Below are 19,623 nucleotides of genomic sequence, written 5' to 3' on the forward strand. Positions count from 1 at the left end.
CTAATCTGCTCATTAAGAGGGGTTGGTTTTTTTTTAACCTTAAGGTTTGTAATGGGAAACAGGACAGGGATATATCCCTATAAAACTTAAGTTTGTTTCCCTAAGTTTTCCCAGTTTAACCAGCTGGGAGAACAGTGAATTTTCACCACTGAACAGTCCCACACAAGCCATGAACTTGGGGCTAAGAGCTGCAAAAAATTCAGTATATTCAGCATGCTGGAATTGCTACCACACTTAGGGGACGTTGTGCCATTTCTTATGGCTCATTAACCACCTCTTGCTGGGCCCTGTGCTGATTAAATTTATTAAATGCTCACAACTAAAAGCTCGGAGCACTCCAACAGTTAATTAGGTTTGAAGGTATAAATGATAATCAGAGAATCACATTAAAAAAAAAAAAAAACCAAAAAAACCCCAGTTCTCAGCCAGAAAATCAAGCCACAAATCAGCTTTTTCCCCTTCTTGCTTCAGAAAAAAAAAAACCCTGTTTAGGACAAATTATTTCTGTTTTCTTTGCTCTTATGGGCAAGGAACCATCAATATTTTTTTCCCTGAGCTGCTGCTTCACAAGGAATCCACTGGCCTGCTTGGAAATCTCCCTTCCCACAACCATCCTTGGAGCTTCCCCACCTGCCCTTTGCATCCAGGGTACATCCCAGCGGGGCTGGAATGCTGGTGCCTTCCCAGGAATATGAAGGAAAAAAATATACTGAAGTGGTATCATTATGTCTTACAATGAATCTTTGGCTCTTATTGCCCAAATCCCTCCTTATTCCATTGAATCTTGAAGCCATCAGGATTCCTCAAATGGTGTGCAGGGACAGGACGTTTATTACCAACCTTAAAAACAACGGGATAAAGCAGCTGGAATTCCCTCAGTGCCTGAAAAAGCTCCTGCCAGGCTTATTTATTTCTTTTTTTTCATTTATCCAGAGCCTTCATTGAGAGGCGGCAGATTTAGGCACTCCCATCAGCTACAAAGGGTGAAGGCAAGGTAAGAACGTGCCAGGAACAGCAAAATGCAAGAATTCCTGGATTTTTTCACAGGGAAATGTTTGCTTTGGGGGTATAAAGCTGTTGAACCAAATCCAAGGGAAGACTCTGTAAATAAACAACACAAACATTGTGCAGGGACTCCTCCTCCTCCCAAAATCCAGCGTTTTATTGGGATGGAACACAGCAAAACACTGATGCAGATATAAAAAAATACAAATTCACCAGATCTCTCCTGTAGCTGCCTGAAGTCATGAAAGCCCTGCCCTTGCTTTTGGCTGGAATTTCTCTTTTCCCTGTGGATAAACAGCGATTCCCCACACGAACCACTGTTGTCCAAAGAACCACAGAACCGTGGATCCAAGAATCCCAAACCGTGCGGGACAACCAGAAACGCACGAGGCACCGGGAAACTTCGAAATAGGAGAAATCAAGAAGGCAAAAAAACCCCTGCGGCTGCTTCCCGTGCCACACCCTGGAGGGACTCTGGATCCAGGCAGCAAACAGGATGCAGTCAAGGAGCTCCAGGGAATCCTCCTCACCTGATGCCAGCCACGGGGACCTGCTGCTGCTTGCGGATCTTGTTGAAGAGCTCCATGTACTGCACCATGGTGTCCCCGGGGCTGTAGGCGCTGTCGTGCTTGGAGCCGAACACCGACGGGATCCCGGGCGTGTGGCTGCCCATGAAGCTCTGCATGAACTCCATCAGCAGGTTCCAGCAGTCGTTGGCGATCACACAGGGGCAGTATTCCACCTGGGGACACAGCCCAGAGCTCTGGAGCTGCCAGGAAGGACAGTATTCCACCTGGGAACATCCCCAGAGCTCTGGAGCTGCCAGGAAGGACAGTATTCCACCTGGGAACATCCCCAGAGCTCTGGAGCTGCCAGGAAGGACAGTATTCCACCTGGGAACACCCCCAGAGCTCTGGAGCTGCCAGGAAGGACAGTATTCCACCTGGGAACATCCCCAGAGCTCTGGAGCTGCCAGGAAGGACAGTATTCCACCTGGGAACATCCCCACAACCCTGGAGCTGCCAGGAAGGACAGTATTCCACCTGGGAACATCCCCAGAGCCCTGGAGCCTCTCTGCAGGGAAGGCTTTTCATGGAAACATCCCCAAATATTCCGCATATAACAAGGATGGGTAAATATAACTAAGACAGGAAACACACAAGAGATCTTTTCCAAAGGGGAAGGGAAGGAAAAATGCAAAGGGAAGGGCAGCAAGCCCCAAATCAGCAGGGAATTAGCACTGGAGAGGTTGTTTTATCCCCCTCAGGATGCTGATTAACCTGAGGGATGGTGCTCGTGTGGTGCATCTGGAATTTAATCAGCTTTTTATCTGGATGGCATTCCTGCAGGGATTCCCACTGCAGGGACAGCCCCAAAGCACCTGGCTGAAGTAAACCTTGGGAGAGGAGATAAAAACCTGCCTGCTGCACCAGCAACACGAGGGACACACAGACAGGACAGGGAATCACAGAATCATGGAATGGGTTGGGGAAGGGATCTTAAAGCTCATCCAGGGCAGGGACACCTTCCACCGTCCCAGACTGCTCCAAGCCCCATCCAACCCGGCCTTGGACACTTCCAGGAATCCAGGGGCAGCCACAGCTTCTCTGGGACCCTCTACCAGGGCCTCCCCACCCTCACAGGGAAGAATTCCTTCCCAATATCCCATCCAAGCCTGCTCTCTGGCAGTGGGAAGCCATTCCCCCTTTCCCTGGCACTCCAGGCCCTTGTAAATAAATAATCTCTCTCCATCTTCCCTGCTGGCTCACTTCAGGCATCCTCAATTAGGTCACCCCTAAACCCTCCTTCTTCAGCCTCCCCTACGGAGTTTCCCTGCCTCTCCTTGCATTCCCCACCCTTCCCAAAGCGCTCTTACCTCCACAGATATGCCCCTGGCACTGGGGCCCATGGTGACCGTGCCCAGCTTCACCAGGAAGTCGCAGTACTGGTAGCGGGTGCCACGGCTCTCGATCTTGTTGGCCTTGGCATTCTGGAAGAAGCCCTTGAGCTTCACCATGAGGGTGTCAAAGTTGGCATCGGCCACGAGGCAGGGCCCGTTCTCGAAGAGGGCGAAGCAGCTCAGGGGGTACTCGGAGTTGTGCATGACGTACATGAGCTTCCCTGTCTGCCCTGCAATGACAGCGAGGGGAGCGGGGCTGGAAAACCAACATTCCTGCCTTCAAGCAGCTCCTCTTCCTGCCTTTGTGCTCCTTGCTTTGATTCCGGATCCTCACATATTTATTGCAGTACCCGTTCAGGGAATAGCTTGCGTTTCCTTCTGGAGGTTTACAGGGAAAAAGAAATCCTCGGCAGCCCCAGGATGAAACGCCAGCATGGCTCGGGGTGAGGTGGAAGGAGAACCCCAGGAGCACCCACCTCCCACCCACTGTCCACCCTGAGCTCGGCCTCTCCTCCAAGTTCCAGCTGCCAAAAAAGCAGGAAAAAGCTGCTCTGGAAGACTCCAATGGGTCTGTCTGGGAACACCGGCTGAGCAGAGCCCGGGGCTGCGTGTGCTCAGTGCCACCGTGGTGAACATCACATCAGTGCCTGGAAGGGATGTGGGGATCTGGGGGGAGGAAGGAGAAGGGAAAAGGAAAGGGAAAAAAAGAGGGAGGAAGGGGAAAGGAAGAGGGGAAAAGGAGAAAGGGGAAAGGAGAAGGAATTGTAGAATCGCAGACTCATGAAAGTTGGGAGACCTTCAGGATCATCCAGTCCAGCCCTCAGTCCAGCACTGCCACTGTAACCCCTAAACCCCACCACCCATCGTCAGATCCAGGCGCCTCTTCAACACCTCCCGGGAAAGTGCGGAAGGAGAAGGAAAGAGGGGAGAAAAGGAAAAGGAAGAAAAGGACAGGAAGGAAAAAGGAAAAAGGAGCTTGGAGAAGGGCTGGCCCCGGCGCCCCCCGGCCCTGCTGACCCTGTGTGCCGAGGGCGGCCGCGGTGTGATAGGTCTCGCAGTCCACGCCGAATGTCCCCTGCTTGTCCGCGCCCAGCGCCTCCAGCCGCCGCGCCAGCAGCTCCACCGTCTGCTGCACGCTCTTGCCCTCGGCCACCGGCACCTGCGACACGCTGCCACAGGGACCGGGGGTCACGGACCCACCGGGGCACCGCCGGCCGCGCCCCCGGCCCCTGCCCCCTTCCCCGGGACTGCTCCGCGCTCTCCATCCGGAGACTCTCCCCGCGTCCCCGAGGCTGTCCCCGCCGGGAGCCCTCCCGGATCCGCCTCCTCATCCCAGAAATCCCTCCCAGTGCCGTCCCCCCATTCTAGGAACCCCTCCCGCTGCCGTCCCCCCACCCCGGAGCCCGTCCCGGAGCCCGTCCCAGAGCCCCCCGCCCTCACCAGGTGACCCCCATGGTGCCGGCGCCGCCACCGGAACGGGCGGGGCCAGTGGCACCGGGAAGAGGCGGAGCCGCCCCGGAAAAGGCGGGGACAGACCCCACGTGTCGCTTCCCGGTGCGGACCCGGTCGCCCCCCGGTGCCCCCGCGATGCCCAAGGCCCGGCGGGCGCGGGGCTCCGGCCCGGCCCCGGCGCTGCCCTTGGCCGAGCAGATCCTGCAGGATGCGGCCCCGCGGGCGCGGGCTCGGACGAAGCGCGGGGCGGAGGAGCAGGACGGGGATGGCGGCGGGGACGCGTTCGTGGACGCGCGGCTGTCCCGGCGCATCCTGGAGCAGGCGCGGCGGCAGCAGGAGGAGCTGGAGGCCGAGCACGGCCCCGGAGCGCCCGCAGCCCCCCGGCAGCGCAGCGCGGTTCTGGGTGAGCCCCCGGTAACCCCCGGCACCCTCCGGAACCCCCGAGGGTGCGCGGCCCCGGGCTGAGCCAGCGCCGCTGCCCGCAGGTCCCGGCTCGGACTCGGAGGATGATGAGGAATGGCCTTCGCTGGAGAAGGCGGCGGCAGCCGCGGGACGGAGCGGAGACTACGGCGGGGAGGTGGAGGTGGACCCCGAGGACGAGAAAGCCATCGAGATGTTCATGAACAAGAACCCGCCGCTGAGGTGAGGAGGGGGCTGCGCCGGGGCTGGGTGTCCGCTTCCCTGCACGGACACCGACTCTGCCCTGTCCCTGTCAGCCCTCAGCTTCCCCCTGTCCCTGTCAGCCCCGTGCGATCCCCGATTCACCCCTCGTCCTGACTCAGTCCCTGTCCCGTGTCAGCCCCCTGCAACCCCCGATTCTCCCCCTGGCCCCGCACAGACCCCAACTCGCCCCCCTCCCCTGTCAGCCCCTGACTGGCTCCTGTCTGCCCCTCTTGGCCCCCCACTGACCCCATCCTGTGCCGGCCCCAGGCGTACCCTGGCCGACATCATCATGGAGAAGATCACGGAGAAGCAGACGGAGGTGGACACAGCACTGTCGGAGCTCTCGGGCTGCCCCATGCCCCAGCTCGACCCCCGTGTCCTGGAGGTCTACAGAGGTGTCAGGGAGGTGAGGCCGGAGCAGATGAACCCACAGCCACCACCCTGAGGTGCTGAGGGAGGGGACAACTCACTGGTGTCCCTGCTGTCAGTGCCCCCAGTCATGGCCTGGCCTGTGTCCCTGTCTCTGAAGGTGCTGTCCAAGTACAGGAGCGGGAAGCTTCCCAAGGCGTTTAAAATCATTCCTGCCTTGTCCAACTGGGAGCAGATCCTCTACATCACCGAGCCAGAGACGTGGACAGCCGCTGCCATGTACCAGGCCACCAGGTGAGCTCGCCTCAGGGACCCTCTGGCATGGGATTTTTGGCTTTTTCTTTCCATAACCAAAATCAGATTTACAAAACACCAGCCCACCCCTGTATGGCCTCTTTTCCTCATCCATCCCTTCGTGCTTTGCTGTTCCCAGGATATTTTCCTCCAACCTGAAGGAGAGGATGGCCCAGCGGTTCTACAACCTGGTGCTGCTGCCGCGGATCCGGGATGACATCGCCGAGTACAAGCGGCTCAACTTCCACCTGTACATGGCTCTGAAGAAGGCTCTGTTCAAGCCAGCAGCCTGGTTCAAGGGTAGGAGGTCCTGCAGGGTTTCCTCTGGGCCTTGGCTGGGTACCTGAGGGGCTGTGGCATGGCTGGGACCCTGTACCCTGCAGCAGTGGCGATTTCCTGGGATCAGGGAGAAGGGGCTGAGCCCCAGGGCTCTGCCTTGTGGATGGAGGTGGTCGGTGCCTGACTGTCCCCATTCCCAGGGATCCTCATCCCGCTGTGTGAGTCCGGCACGTGCACGCTCAGGGAGGCCATCATCATCGGCAGCATCCTCACCAAGTGCTCCATCCCCGTCCTGCACTCCAGGTGAGGCCCTGAGGGGTTGGGGGGAAGAGCTCTTTCAGAGACCCTGGGAAGTGCCTTGGATCCATCCCTCAGCCTCTCCAGCCCCTTAGAGGTGGTGTTTGGGGTCACTCAGCTCCCTCTGGGGTTGAGATTTAAGGCTCAGCTTTGTGCCTGTATGCCTGGTGCTCCATGGCTCCAGTCCAGTTCCCCCAACCCCTGTGGTCTCTCCTTGGTCCTTGTGGCTCCAGCTTGGCCCCACCATGCCCATTCTTCAGTCCCCATGGCTCCAGTCCCCCTGACCCTTGTGGTCCCTCCTTGGTCCCTGAGCCCCATTCTCCATCCCCATGGCTCTGGGCCTGCCTGTTCCTTGGTCCCTCTGGCTTCTGCCTGGTCCCCCCTGACTGCTGTGGTCCCTCCTTGGTCCCCATGGCTCCAGCCATGTGGACTCCTGACTCCTCTGCTCCATCCTTGATCCCTATGGCTCCAGCCTGCTCCCTCCATGCCCGTTCCTTGGTCCCCATGGCTCCAGTCCTGCTGACCCTCATGGTCCCCAGGTCCCCTCCTCCATCTCCATGGCTGCATCCTGGCCCCCCCTGACTCCGTACCTGTGCCTTGGTCCCCATGGCTCCAGGCCAGCACCCCCTGGCCCCTCACTCCCTCCTGTGTCTCTGTGGCTCCATGCCCTGACCCCTCACCCCTCCTCTGTCCATGTGGCTCTGTCCCCTGACCCCGTGCCTGTTCCTTGGTCTCTGTGGCTCCATGCCTGACCCTCACCCCCTCTTGTATCCCCATGTCCCTGTCCCCTGACTGTGTCCCTGTCCCCGTCCCGCAGCGCGGCGCTGCTGAAGCTGGCTGAGATGCAGTACAGCGGCGCCAACAGCATCTTCCTGCGCCTGCTCATTGACAAGAAGTACGCGCTGCCCTTCCGCGTGCTCGACGCCCTGGTCTTCCACTTCCTGGCCTTCCGCACGGACCAGCGGCTCCTGCCCGTGCTGTGGCACCAGAGCTTCCTGGCCTTGGCCCAGCGCTACAAGGAGGACCTGTCCTCGGAGCAGAAGGAGGCCCTGCTGGAGCTGCTCAAGTTCCACAGCCACCCGCAGATCTCACCGGAGATCCGCCGCGAGCTGATGAACTCCAAGACGAGGGACGTGGAGGGGGAGCAGCCCGTGGCCATGGAATGAGCAGAGCCTGTCCCACCTCTGGGATGCTGCTGGATGCAGCTGGGAGCCTGGGTCAGGAGTGTCCGTCCTGGATCCCGAGGGGGCACTGGGAACGACCTGTGCCCACAGAGCGGGGCTGAGCGCCCTGTGCTGCTGTCACAGGGCAGGGCTGCCCCTGTCACACCCAGGAGCCTGGTGCCACCAGCACTGGGACACTTTGGCTTGTTCCTGTAGTTGGAAATAAAACCGGAGCCGTGTCGGTCAGGGCTGGGTCTGCCCAGTGTGGTCCCGGCCTGTCCCTGTCCCGAGCAGCCTCTGGGACTCCCTGCCCTGGGATTTTCACTCCAGTCCCCCCAGGGTTTACTGCTGAAGCCACGGGGTCACTGTCCTCACCTGGCCATCGAGGCCACCTGCCTGGGCTGCTCCTGGCCCTGTGCCCAGGTGCCACGTCTGCTGGAACACCCAGGGGGGCTTTTCCACGAGGCTGCGCTTCCCTGGGACCTGGTGCCGGTGTCGCTGCCGGGTGTGTGCCCTGCAGGTTTGGCCCACGGAGAGGAGCCCCTGCTGCACCCCGGGAGCTGTGCCAAGGGCAGCTGCCTCCTGTTGTCACCTCCGATGGCAGGAGCAGGAGGTCCCCACACGCCACCGCCTCTTCCGTGACTTCCTGATTTCATCTTATTTTAAAGAAGCCAGAGGCTGATGAGCACAAGAGGGAGCCTGGGCTGGCACGGAGCAGCTGGCACTCCTGCCACCCCCTGAGCTGCTCCAGTGCCCAACACCCTTCAGCCTGCTGGGAAGGAGGTGCTGCCTCTGCTCCAGGGGAGCAGGAAGGTGTTTCGCTCCATGTTCATCCCTCACCATCCCTGAACTACCCCGGGTGTCCCTCAGGGTCCTGCCTGCCCTCTCCCCATGGTTCCATCCTGGGAAAAGCAGGGCTGGAGCTCCCAAGGGATCCCCATCACCAGGGAGGGATCCCAGCCCCGCCCTGGGAAAGGTGCAGGGAAACCCTCGAGGCGTTTTTTTTTTTTTTGTTTAAAATACTTTATTGCAACATCACAGGGTTCTCTGGCTCTCCCAGCAGCGGGACTACTGCGAGTGAACACCAAACCACTTTATTCTTAAATTAAAAACTCATTCATATATATATATAAAAAAAAGAAAGACATTTCCTTTTGCACAGCCAGGCTCTGTCCCAGCCCTCTCCTCCTGCTCGCAGGAGGCAGCGGCTCCGTGGGTTTCCAGACCAGGCAGGCTCAGGGAGGAGCAGCAGCCCCACCTTTTTCTGCCTGATTTTTGTGGTGGCATCCAAAAGGGAAGATTTCTATCTCCTTTTCCATGTGGAGGACAACAGCCACGGGGCCACGTGTCCAGAGGTCCCCAGGTGGCAGCAGCATCTGCCTCCCATCCCTGCGGAGTCTCCGGCTTCTCCTGGTTAATTCCACTCTGTAATGGTTTTCTCATAGAAAAGCAGCATTATTTTTTTTTTTTTTTTTTGCATTTTAAAACACTTTTTATACAAAACTAACAGGATCAACAACAACAATACAAAAATGCAGGAATTGCTTTTCCAACTCAAGTGCGCAGCAGTTTTCCACCCTCTCGGGAGGCAGCTCGGATCCACGTGGATGAACACAGCCCCCCCTGTCCTGAGCGTGATCCGAAATCCCTGCCCTGGAAGAGTGGAGATGCATCCCAGACTATAGCAGCACATTCAAAGGTTTTCCCTAAATCCTAGTCTGATGCCTAAGCTACCAAAGGACCACCCAGCCTCCGAGTGAGGGTCTCCCACTGCCCAGGGAGCCAGGGGAAGGGCGAAGGGAGAAAAGGCACTTTTTTGGGAAGGAGAGGAGAGCGGCATCCAGGCCCCACCCCGAGGAATGCCAGCTCTCCTCCCTCCCCGTTTCCCAGCAGTGAACAATAAATTAAGCAGCCTCCGTGGGCCAGCGGAAAAGCCGAGGGGACAGCACCCAAACTCCTCCCAAGGCACGGCCGGGGAGCGAGTCCCCAAAATCCCACATCCAACAGCAAAAACAAACGAGCCCCACAGGTCCTCTCCAAGCAGAAGCAGCTGCACAACTTCCCCCAGAGCCGTGGGAACGTGGCACGAAGCGATCGGGAGCGAGGGGCCACCAAGCAGCTGCTCCACGAGCCCTGTGGCCCCGCAGGAGCTGGGGGTGATGAGGATTCGGGTCCTGCAGGGCTGGATCTCCATGATTTTTGTCCCTCACGGGGTTGGAAGTCACCATGAACACCTCAGAGAGCCGGGGAACACCAACAGAGAAACAATTCCAACTTCATCCAGGCTCCTGCTCCCCGTGCCCAGCATTCCTGTGCCCTGGCACCACCTCGGTCACTCCCCCCTGGCCACCTGCAGCAGCTCCAAGCGCGGATCCCGCTCCACATTCCCAGCCCGGGAAGGGCCCCTCGGAGGTGCTGGATGAGCAGGGGGGATGCGGCGAGCTGGGGGTGTCCAGGGAGGGGCCGGAGCTCTCGGGAAGGGCGGCTGGTCACAGGTTGACGTCGGTGACGTCCGTGGGGGTGCTCGTGGGCTGGCTGCCCCCGTACGCCGCCGCCTTGGCGCTGAGTTCCTGCTGGGGTTGGGATGCCTGCTTCAGGCTCTCGGCTAAGGCCGCCTCGATCTGCTCCTGACAGGCCTTCAGGCAGTCCTGGAACAGGGAAAACACATGGGAGGCATCAGTTCCGTGCTCCTCGGGGCTGGGAGCTTTAGGAAAAGCTCAGAGCAGCTGCTGGGCTGTGCCTCTGGCCCCCCCGAACACGCGGGGAAAGGGGATTTTCTCCGTCCATGGGCATGTCCAGCTTGTCCCTCCCCAGGAAAAGCCCCACACTCTGGCTGGCCCGGGGAGGACCTCCCTGCTGACCCCATTCTGCCGGAATGTTGCGTCCAGCAGCTTCCCGAGGCACCCCGGAGCCGGGGTGTGGCTTCAGCAGCACGGCAAGGGCAGGGCAGCTCTGCCAAACCTCCCAGATCCCGAAGAAACCTCCCCAGCCCCTCCAGCCCGGCTTTCCCAGAGCTCGGGGCAGTCCTGCAGCAGAGCTGGGCACGGGAATTCTGCTGGGTGCCCCTGAGGCAGCGGGACCCTCCCTGACCCAAAATCCACCCTACATCAGCAACCCCCATCCACGCTGGGAGAACGGAGCTTCTCACAAGGTTTTCACCCTCCTGTCCCCTCTGTGACACCCCCCAGGGGACCCAGAGCAGGGGGACACGCACAGGAAGGCGCAGGGGGCTGCCAAGAGCAGCAGCACTTGCCATAAATGCAAACCCCGCTCTGGTTTTTCCCCCACGAGCTGTAAGCAGAGGAGGAAACTCCCACTCGGACACCCCACAGGCACAGCCCAGCGCAGCCCAGCCCGGTGACAGTTTGCACCTCACGGGACATTGTCACACCCCGAAATCTCTTACCAGGAATCCGCCAGCGGTTCTTAGAAACTGACAGAGGATGTGGTGAGTGAAAATAGCAACGCCCGGCTCCCCTTCCCCAGCTCCCCTTCCCCGGCTTCCCGTCAGCGCAGCCTCCTCCTGCCCTGGCGCTGCCTGGCCCGAGCGCCACGGACACCTGGCCGGCCATGGGCTGTCCATCATCATGGACACCTGGCCATGGGCTGTCCACCACCATCCCCCAGATGTCCATCACCATGGCCAATCTATCCCTGGGCTCTCCATCCCCATTCCCAGGCTCTCCCTCACCATGGCCATCTATCCCAGTTCTCTCCATCCCTATGGCCAGCCCATCCCAGGCTCTCCATCCCTGTGACCATCCCTGAGCTCTCCACCAGCAATTCTGGCCGAAATGCCAAGGCCAGCCTGGCCACACCCAGCCAGGCTCCCGCTGGCCACGGCACTGGCCCAGCCCTGCAGCCCCATCCCACTCAGTCCCTGCATTCCCAGCACTGCCCAGCCGGGCCTGGGAGCTGCAGGATGGGGATCGCTCCTCCAGAGGGGAAACTGAGTCACAGCCCAGGGACACCGCAGGGCTCAGGGAGAAGCAGCAGCACCACGGGCAGGGGAGGCCGAGCCCAGGTGCTCTCCCAGGATCCCAAAACGCTGTGGACACATCCCAGGAGGAGCTGCCATAGTCCTGCCTGGGTTGGGGCTGTTTGTGCAGCACCCCACACCTGGGCAGGGGGACGCAGCAGATGCTGGGGAGGGACAGGAGGCTGCTGGGCTCCATTTCAGCTCCTCTCCCTCACAGAGCCCTCCCTGCTTCCCACCTGTTCCCTGCTGCAGCTCCAACCTGGAGCAGGTTGGGAGCAGGTGGCTGCACTGATTCTCTCTTTAAAAAGGCTCCGGAGAACAAAAAAATTCCATCTGCACAAAGGGATCGGGAGCCTCCTGCCCGGACAAAGCCTCGTGGGCAGCCACCCCCCACTCCTGATGCAGGTCCTGTCAGGGGACTGTAACCAACCCCGGGCAGGAGAGGAGATCAAAGGGGAGAGGAAAAGCTCCTGACTGGAGCAACCTGGAGAGCCCCACAGGATCCCTGTCCCTGCTCCAAGGGTGGTGGAGGGGCTGGAGAACCCCCCCCATCCTGATGTCCCCAAACCTGGGAGGTTCCATGCCCCAGTCCCCCTTTCTCCCTCCCCCAGCCTGGGCACCTGCAACCGGACACTGAGGGGAGCAGATGCCGAGCCCGGCGTGTCCCTGTCCCCAACCCGCCCCGCAAACCCGATCCTGCCAACACCTGCCCAGGCAGGGAACAGATCCTGCCCTTTGTGTGGCGTTTCAAAGGCTCCCAGCCCACCCCGAGCCCACCCCGCCGTGCCCAGGCAGGAGCAGCCCCGGGGCTGTGTTTGGGATCATCCCACAGCCCTTGGTTCTCCTCAAAGCAGGGCAGCACCGTTTGAACAGCACAACCCCACGGCATCCCAAAGCAGCTGGGGTTGGAAGGGCCCTCTGGAGCCCATCCCTGTGCCAGGGCAGGGTCACCTGGAGCAGGCGACACATCCAGGTGGGTTTGGAATTCTCCAGAGGGGGAGACTCCACACCCTCCCCGGGCAGCTGCTCCGCTCTCCATGGGAAGTTCTTCCTCTGAGGAGAGGGAGGATTCCCAGCAGTGGTTCCGTTCCCTTTCCACTCCCGGTACCATTCCCGGTGTCCACTCACCACTTCCGTGCCCGTGATCCCGGCCAGCAGCTCCGTGATGGCCTCGCCGCTGAAGCCGTTCACGGACAGGCTCAGGCCGTGGATGGCGGCGCCGATGCTGCCCGTGGCGATCATGGACGGGGGGTACATCACGAAGGTGTAGTCTGGAGCAGGACAGGGACACAAGGGAGGGAAGGGGCCGTTAGGGAGGATGCACGGGGGGGTCGGGAGCGGGATCTTCCCTGGGAAGCGCGGGAGGGCCTCACAGAGGGAAATCCTGCAGGGGCAGGGAGAAACTGGGATGGAGGAGCACGGAACAGGCTGAGCAGCAGGGCCAGGTCTGCAGGAGAAGTCTTGAGGTGAGATAGCTCCAGAAACGGAGGGAGAGGCTGAGAAAAGCTGGGATTCAACCCTGGACACCCTCCCACGGGCACGGCAAGAGCCTGGCACGTGGCCCTGCCCTCCTGGCATCTAAGAGCCCCCAGGACTGCTATCCCACCTGGAACAGCTCCGATGGCAGTGAGGGCAGGCACCCAGCCCCCAGGAGAGGTGGGGAGCCCATCCCAGGTGTGCCAGCACCCCCGAGCCCAGCCCGGCACCCACCTGTGGCGCAGAGGGCAATGAAGGTCTGGGCGTGTTTCTTCACCAGCTCCACCTTGTCCGCGGGCAGCGGCAGCCGGTGCAGGATGTGCGCCAGGAAATCGTTGGCGATCACCGACACCAGGTCCCACTTCAGCTTCTCCAGCACCAGCAGCTCCCAGTGCTGCGGGGCAGGGAGGACAGGGCGTTATGGGGTCGCTCAGGAGGCTCCAGGGCCAGCACAGGATGGGGAAGGGCAGAGGGAAGAGGGAAGAGGGAAGGAGGGGCTGTCCCCGCTCTGTGGCCGTGGCACAATTCCAGCCAGGGGCTGCTCAGAGCCGGGAGCAGAGCTCAGAGGAGGAAGCAATAAATGTGGATTCGTCTTTCCAGGGATTAGCCCTGGACACTCCTCGCTCTGCAAGGTGCTGGGACAGCCCAGGGAGGGAAAACCAGAGCAGGGAGCAGCAGGAACATTCCCAATCCCTTCCCCACTCCCAGGAGGACAGGATGATGTCCAGGCTCCCAGAACAATCCAGCTCAAGGGTGACAGCCAGAGGGGACAGAGCTGTCTCTGGGGGCTGTGCCTGCCCCACAAACCCCAGGGCAGCAGGGAATTAATTCCCAAGGTGAGAATGCAGCTTTTTTGGAAGAGAATTCCCCTCTTCTCCACCAAGAGAGCCTCCAGCTGTGCTCGGAGCATCCCCAGCACGGCACAGCCACCCCAACACCCGCTGGGGCTTCCCAGGTGCTGCCAACGCCTCCATCCCAGCCTGGGCTGCTCCCTCCAAGCATCCAGCAGGGATTTCTGGATCTCCAGAGCAGGCTGGGAGCAGATGGTGGAAGGCTGGGAGCCCCCTGAGTTCCAGCTGGAGCTCCTGCACCTCCTGAGCCCCTCCTGGCCCGGCCAGCCCCGGGCACTGCTCCTGCCAGGGACAGGGACAGGGACAGACCCTTGGCAGGGCCAGCCCCCAGCAGGCTCAGGTGGTGCCAAGGTGAACACAAGGAGAGCCCCACTTGGAACCTCAGCACGAAATTTGGGATGGCTGCCCTCAAATCCCGGCTCTGGCAAGGCTGGGGCAGAGGCTGAACCCAAGGCAGGGGGTGACACTGCCACGGACTCTCAGCAGAGCTGGGACTTCCCAGGATCTTTCCCTTCCCACCCCTCTCTGCAGCTCCCAATTCCCCCACAGCCCAGCCACGGTGATTTTCCCAGCCCCTTTTCCCCTCGTGCTGTGGGTCAGCAGCAGATCTGGGCTGGGCGCCCAGGGAGGCCACGGGAGGTGTCCCCAGGTCCCTCCTGGCCTGGAGCAGGGGGTGACAGGAGCCCTGCTGGGAAAGGGAAACCCCCTCAGGAGCTGAAGCTGAGGCTGCAGAGCTGGACTGGGGTTCGGGCCAGGTGTCCCCAGTTCGGGACCTCGCCCTGCCCAGCACAACATCCCCTCTTCCCCCCGAATTCAGCATTCCAGGCAGAGCTGCCAAAGAGCTCCAGAACGGATGGAATTGAGGAAGTGACACTTTTTCCTGCGCTCAGATCTTCATTTTCCCCTTTTTTTCTCGTTGTTATCCCCCTTCCCCTTACACAACAAACCCGCTCTGAGTTGCTCAAACGAGCGGAGCAGCGTTGCTCAACCTGCTCCAAACCCCACCCTGGGCCCGAGCTGCCACTTGCCAGCCCCCACTTTTCCCCCCAGGAATCCGTTCCTGCCTCCCACCTCCCAGATGGATACCAGGATTGGGAGTTTTTTTAAGCCAAATCCACGGGATAAAAGCAAGAAGGAGCCTTGGAAAAGAGCTCCAGAGCCTGAGGATCACCAAAAGCCTGGTCAAGGAAAGGATTGGGGCAGAGCGGAGGGATCCACCTTGGGAAAAGGAGGAAAGACGGGTGTGGAATGTCCCGAGTGGGAAGGGACCCGCAGGGACCGTGGTGGGTGCGGCCAAGGGTCACGGGCTCGGGCCAGTGCAGAGCTCTGTCCACTGTCCCTCACCTGGGAGCCTCCAGAGGGTTGGGAAAGCTGATCCTGCAGCAGCCCAGGCTCCAGGGAAGGGGCACAGGGCACCTCTGGCAGTCGCTGCCCCGAGCTGGGAGCAGGGCAGGAGCAGGGCCTGAAGCTCCCTCCTCACCCAGCAAATCCCAAAGGGATCCCTGAATCCCAGGGGAGCTCCCAGCACCTTTTATTCCCCCAGAGCCACCAGAGGCACCGACACCCTCAGGGCCGTGACAGAGCTGTCCCTGCTGGGATGTTTTGTCCCAAGGAGCCGCTGCAGACCCAGCGGGGCCTCACCTGGGGCAGGGATGGATCCTGCCCACGGGCAAGGCCCAGCAGCAGCTCCTTCCCAGCCACAGGTTCCTCATTATCCCTCAATCCCCCTGTTCCAGGGATATCCCCGTTCCCCTGAGCCGGGCAGTGCCAGCCGAAGGTGCCAGGGACTGTCCCCAACCTGCGGGATGGAGCTCAGGGAAGCCTCTCCTGCCCCTCTCCTGCTGACCCCGGGCACTGCCCGCTGCCAGGGCCTGGCAGAGCCTCTGGATCGCTGGATCCAGGTCGGATCTGTGGAAGGAGCAGGACAAAAGCAGCAGGGCCGGGCCAGGCCTGTGACAGCTGACGGAGCCAACATCCTCTTCCTGGCATTCCTCATGGAATCAGCCCCTGCCTGGCGAGGGGAACAGAGGAAGAAAGTGGGAAATGTCCCTTTGTTTCTCCAGCCTGAGGAGTAAACCCTGCCCATGGAGCATCCCAGAGCCGGGAATGCATCACCCCCCTCTCCTGCCAGATCCCCAGGGCAGAGCTCCGTGGGGCTGGGAATGACAGAGCAGGGTGTGACCACCATCCCCCTCTGGAAGTGTGATCCCTCCTGGAAAACAACAAAAAAAACAAAGGAGGCAGGAAAAGGAAAATTCCCAGGTGAGCACAGTCCTGGTGCTTGCAGCGCCTCAGAGGGCAGGGAATGCCCGATTCCACCCGGGATGTGACAGTGGCAGTGCAGCACCACCCAGCCCCGCCCTCGGTGCGATTCCAGCCGGGAGCAGAGTTTGGGTTCTGTCCCTGCAGGTGGGAAGGGCCCCTTTGATGCTGTCACACCCTCGGGGCCACCCCTGAGGTCACTCACAGAGGGTGGGGGGAGCTGCTCCCCCACCCCTGCAGCACCAAAATCCAGCTGCAGATGGAAAATGAGGGGAAAACTCCAGATTCCCATGGCCTGAGCGGAGTTCAGGATGTGAAGGGACAGGTGACAGCTCTGGGTGGAAAAATGGCCCCATCTGAGCCAGAGGAAGGGGAACACAAACTCTGGAGATTCCCAAGGGAACACCCCTGCATCCTCAGCTCTTATTCCCTGATTTTTCACTCCCCACTGCTTCTCCTTCATCATCTCCCTGCAGGCTCCTCGATTTTTTTCCAGGGAAGATCTGGCCCTTGGCAAAACTGAGGGTGAACATTTCTGAGCCAAGCCACAGCAGGAGGACGGAGGCGATTTCCAGCTGCTCTCCCCAAGCTCTGAGCGGCCGAACCCCCTCTCACCCAGGGAAAATCTTCATGAAGATAAGAAAACAAAACAAAACAAAAAAGAAAAATAAAGAATTAAATTTAAAAAAAAAAAAAAAAAAACCCCAAGGTGGGTTAGAGAACGCCCTGGACGGAAATCCAACTTCCTCCGAATGGACAAATCCCTCCTTGCATCATTTCCTTCTCCCCCAGAATAACTCCAGCGAGGTTCTGTGTCCTTTCTGAAGGGCTGAGCTGGTGCCAAGCATCCCGGCCCGAGGAGGAGGAGGAGGAGGAAGCAAAGCCCCCGGGAATGTGAGCCAGCTTCCTGCGGAGCTGGGATGGCCCCGGGCCATGGGAAGGGAGGCCAGGATGCCCCATTGTCCCGGCCCTGCTGAAGAAGCTCCCCTGGCCCTGCTCTCCCCACCCTCTTCCAGGGGGTTGGGAAAGAGCAGGGGATGAGCAGAGAGGGGGAAGCAGCAGCTCCCGGGTGTTGTAATCCAGATTTAACTCGCTCAGGCCCCACAGCCAGGGTAAATCCTTTAGATCCCTGGAAATTCCCTCTGTATCGGAGCAGGATGTGCTCCAAAAAGGGTGGAAATCCAGGGAAGAGGACTCTCCATGGGTGTTGTAATCCAGATTTAACTCCCTCAGGTCCCTCAGCCAGGGCAAATCCTTCACAGAGCCCTGGATATTCCCTCAATTCCCTCTTTATTGGAGCAGGATGTGCCCCAAAAGGAGCTAAAAACCATGGAAATCCAGGGAAGATCTGTAATTTAAAATAAACTCCCTCAGGTCCCTCAGCCAGGGCAAATCCTTCACAGAGCCCTGGATATTCCACTCCACTCCCTCTATACTGGAGCAGGATGTGCCCCAAAAGGGGTTAAAATCCATGGAAATCCAGGGAAGAGGACTCTCCACGGGCTGTGGAGATCCTGCCCAGGGATCTTGAAGTGCCTCAATTCCCCTCCCTCAGGTTCCTGATGCCTCTGCCCAGCCCTTGGATAACCAGGAATAAACCCCTGCTCTGCTGAGGGCTCGCATTCCCATCAGGAAAGAAGAAAGGGATCCAGTTTGCCTGGAAAAGCCCCCCAAAAAAGCACTTTTGATCCCCCAAATAATTAATAAAATAAAGCCATTTTCATCCATATCAACCCCGGAGTCAATCAAGAAACATCCAAGAGGATCCTGGGGGGAAAAAGTGGAGGGAAGGAGAACTCCAGGACTGAGACCTGCAGGATCAGGAGCGACAAACAGGGAGCAAATGGAGTTTTCCTCCTCCATGCCCAGCTGCCAGGAGGAAGGAGCAGGGAAGATCAGCAGCGTGGCACTGCCTGGCCACAGCTTCCTGCTGAAAAACCTCAGGGGAAGGAACAAAACCGACACTGAGCAGGCAGGAATTACCCCTGGAGCCTGGGAATGGGAGAGAATCTCCAGGGATGCTCTGCCCCGCTCCTCACCTGCTCAAGGTTGAGCTGGGAATAGCAAATCCTCACCGAAAATCACCACAAAAATCAGAATCAAACCCAAGTGGGACCCGACTCGGTGCTGCAGGAGCCACCAGGACCGGCTGTGATGTCCCTCAGGGATGGTGACAGGACTCAGCATCCAAGGAAATGAGAGTTTCCTGTGGGCATTCCCACCCCTCACCACACTCCTCAGCTCCTGAGGGCTAATTAAGCCAATCACCACCCACTAATGACTTCAGGCAGAGCGTTCTGGAGGGGAGGGGATTTTCCCCAGCCTCTCACCGGCCCTTGGAAAAAACCAGGTTGAGCTCAGAGCTCCCCAGTTCCCAGAAGTGCCTTCGAGTCACACCTGAAAGTTCTGTGGGTTCGCTGCCCACCTGGGGCACGGATCACGCTCGGATCACCCCACCCCAAAGAAACCAGAGGTTCTGAACTCAGTGATGAGTAACCCCGAGAAGTCCTCAGAGGCTGACGGTCCCCAGGGATACTCTGTCACCGGGGGAAGGTGACCAGTCCCTCCTGAGGCCCCAGGAAAAAGGGGTTTTCTCCCATTTCCTCCCTCGTGGCTGAAGCTGAGCTCCCAGGTTTGCATCTCGGAGCTTTTATCAGCCACCCTCAGCAAACACTTGGCCTCCCAATGCCTCAGAAGGGAACTTTCTGGATGCAGGATGGGAGAAGCGGAGGGGTAGGACAGGAATTCCACCCATTCCCCCACCACCTTGGAGCACTGGGAAGAGGACTCTCCATGGAGATCCTGCCCAGGGATCTCGCAGTGCCTCAATTCCCCTCCCTCAGCGCCAGCCTGGTTCCTGATTCCTCTGCCCTTGGATGACCAGGAATAAACCCTGGAATAAAGACCCAGGAATAAATTTGGGGTGCCAAGTGACCTCACCAGGAGGGTCCCAGCTCAGAAACCCCCTCCCCCTGACCCATTTGGATTGATTTTTCCTGCTGCTGTGGATGTGAATCTGCCCCATTCCCCCCTTTGTGCAGCCGGGGGAAGGCAGAGCCGCCTGAGCCAGTGCTCGGAGCCCTTGAGATGCCACTGGAGTGAGAGCCCAGAGTGACAGCCCAGCGCTGGCACAGGGAACTTCCTCAACAACCAGGATGAGACAATTCTGCTTCCCAGCACGGGGAGGGTGGAAAAACCTCTGCCAGCAGGGCAAGGAGGAGGGGAAGGCAGAGGACGGGAACAGAGGTGATGCCAAGCGGGATGAGGGTGGCTGGGAGGGGGCACGGGGCGGTTACCAGGAGCTCCTGGGGGGTGATGGAGTTGTCTGTGTAGATGCAGAGCTTCTCCACGGTCAGGGGCATGGTTTCCCTCAGCTTGGAGGCCAGGAGCATGCACACAGCTCCCAGCAGCTGCAGGTGGTTCTTCTGCACGGGCACCGAGGACAGGTAACGATCCACGTAGTTCATGGCCAGCGGGAAAACCTCTTCCTCACACTTCTGCTCCTCGCACACCTGGCCGGCCCCAGAGGCAGAGACACAAGGGAAAAGGAGGTTTTGATAAGCGTGGGACTGCTCAGCACAGCTTCCGAGCTGGTGTTTCACACTTGTCAGGCATCCTCGGAGGGAAGGAGCC

At 59.6% G+C, this 19,623-nt stretch overlaps 3 protein-coding genes across 5 annotated transcripts in view; 1 reads left to right on the forward strand and 2 right to left on the reverse strand.

Moving 5' to 3' along the window:
* Positions 1-1,123: 1,123 nt before the first annotated feature.
* On the reverse strand, positions 1,124-4,396 carry MED20 (mediator complex subunit 20). 2 transcript variants are annotated; one of them, XM_082296011.1, is made up of 4 exons: positions 4,346-4,396; positions 3,923-4,074; positions 2,882-3,135; positions 1,124-1,747 (listed from the first exon to the last, which is right to left on the reverse strand). In XM_082296011.1, exons 1-4 carry the CDS (start codon positions 4,357-4,359, stop codon positions 1,532-1,534), a joined length of 636 nt encoding a protein of 211 aa, XP_082152137.1. In that variant the 5' UTR covers positions 4,360-4,396; the 3' UTR covers positions 1,124-1,531. The 2 variants fall into 2 exon arrangements, with proteins under 2 accessions (XP_082152137.1, XP_082152138.1); XM_082296012.1 differs by lacking the exon at positions 4,346-4,396 and having other exon boundaries at positions 2,882-3,571; positions 3,923-4,062.
* A 56-nt stretch (positions 4,397-4,452) lies between these two features.
* BYSL (bystin like) lies at positions 4,453-7,647 on the forward strand. The gene is made up of 7 exons (XM_082296013.1): positions 4,453-4,760; positions 4,843-4,999; positions 5,288-5,426; positions 5,550-5,683; positions 5,823-5,983; positions 6,163-6,265; positions 7,077-7,647. Exons 1-7 carry the CDS (start codon positions 4,493-4,495, stop codon positions 7,423-7,425), a joined length of 1,311 nt encoding a protein of 436 aa, XP_082152139.1. The 5' UTR covers positions 4,453-4,492; the 3' UTR covers positions 7,426-7,647.
* A 797-nt stretch (positions 7,648-8,444) lies between these two features.
* The window catches only part of CCND3 (cyclin D3), a gene marked incomplete at its 5' end in the record, with an annotated part of 34,010 nt that continues 22,831 nt past the window's right edge, over positions 8,445-19,623 (reverse strand). For both annotated transcript variants that reach the window (XM_082296039.1, XM_082296038.1), the window contains 4 exons: positions 8,445-10,070; positions 12,530-12,672; positions 13,112-13,271; positions 19,287-19,502. In XM_082296039.1, coding sequence (XP_082152165.1) covers positions 9,912-10,070; positions 12,530-12,672; positions 13,112-13,271; positions 19,287-19,502 — 678 coding nt within the window. In that variant the 3' untranslated portion in view covers positions 8,445-9,911. The remainder of the gene's footprint in view (positions 10,071-12,529; positions 12,673-13,111; positions 13,272-19,286; positions 19,503-19,623) is intronic.

This window comes from Coloeus monedula (assembly GCF_965178545.1).
Source record: "Coloeus monedula genome assembly, chromosome: 23".
Classification (NCBI taxonomy): Eukaryota; Metazoa; Chordata; class Aves; order Passeriformes; family Corvidae; genus Coloeus; species Coloeus monedula.

Bases quoted from the DNA above. Each gene is read 5' to 3' on its own strand.
- BYSL (XM_082296013.1), top strand. From the start codon at position 4,493: ATGCCCAAGGCCCGGCGGGCGCGGGGCTCCGGCCCGGCCCCGGCGCTG. The intron at 4,761-4,842 runs GTGAGCCCCCGG...CGCTGCCCGCAG, and splicing joins GCAGCGCAGCGCGGTTCTGG to GTCCCGGCTCGGACTCGGAG. The intron at 5,984-6,162 runs GTAGGAGGTCCT...CCCCATTCCCAG, and splicing joins GCCAGCAGCCTGGTTCAAGG to GGATCCTCATCCCGCTGTGT.
- MED20 (XM_082296011.1), bottom strand. The intron at 3,136-3,922 runs GTCAGCAGGGCC...CTGTCATTGCAG, and splicing joins GGCCGCCCTCGGCACACAGG to GGCAGACAGGGAAGCTCATG. The intron at 1,748-2,881 runs GTAAGAGCGCTT...CTGTGTCCCCAG, and splicing joins CCAGGGGCATATCTGTGGAG to GTGGAATACTGCCCCTGTGT.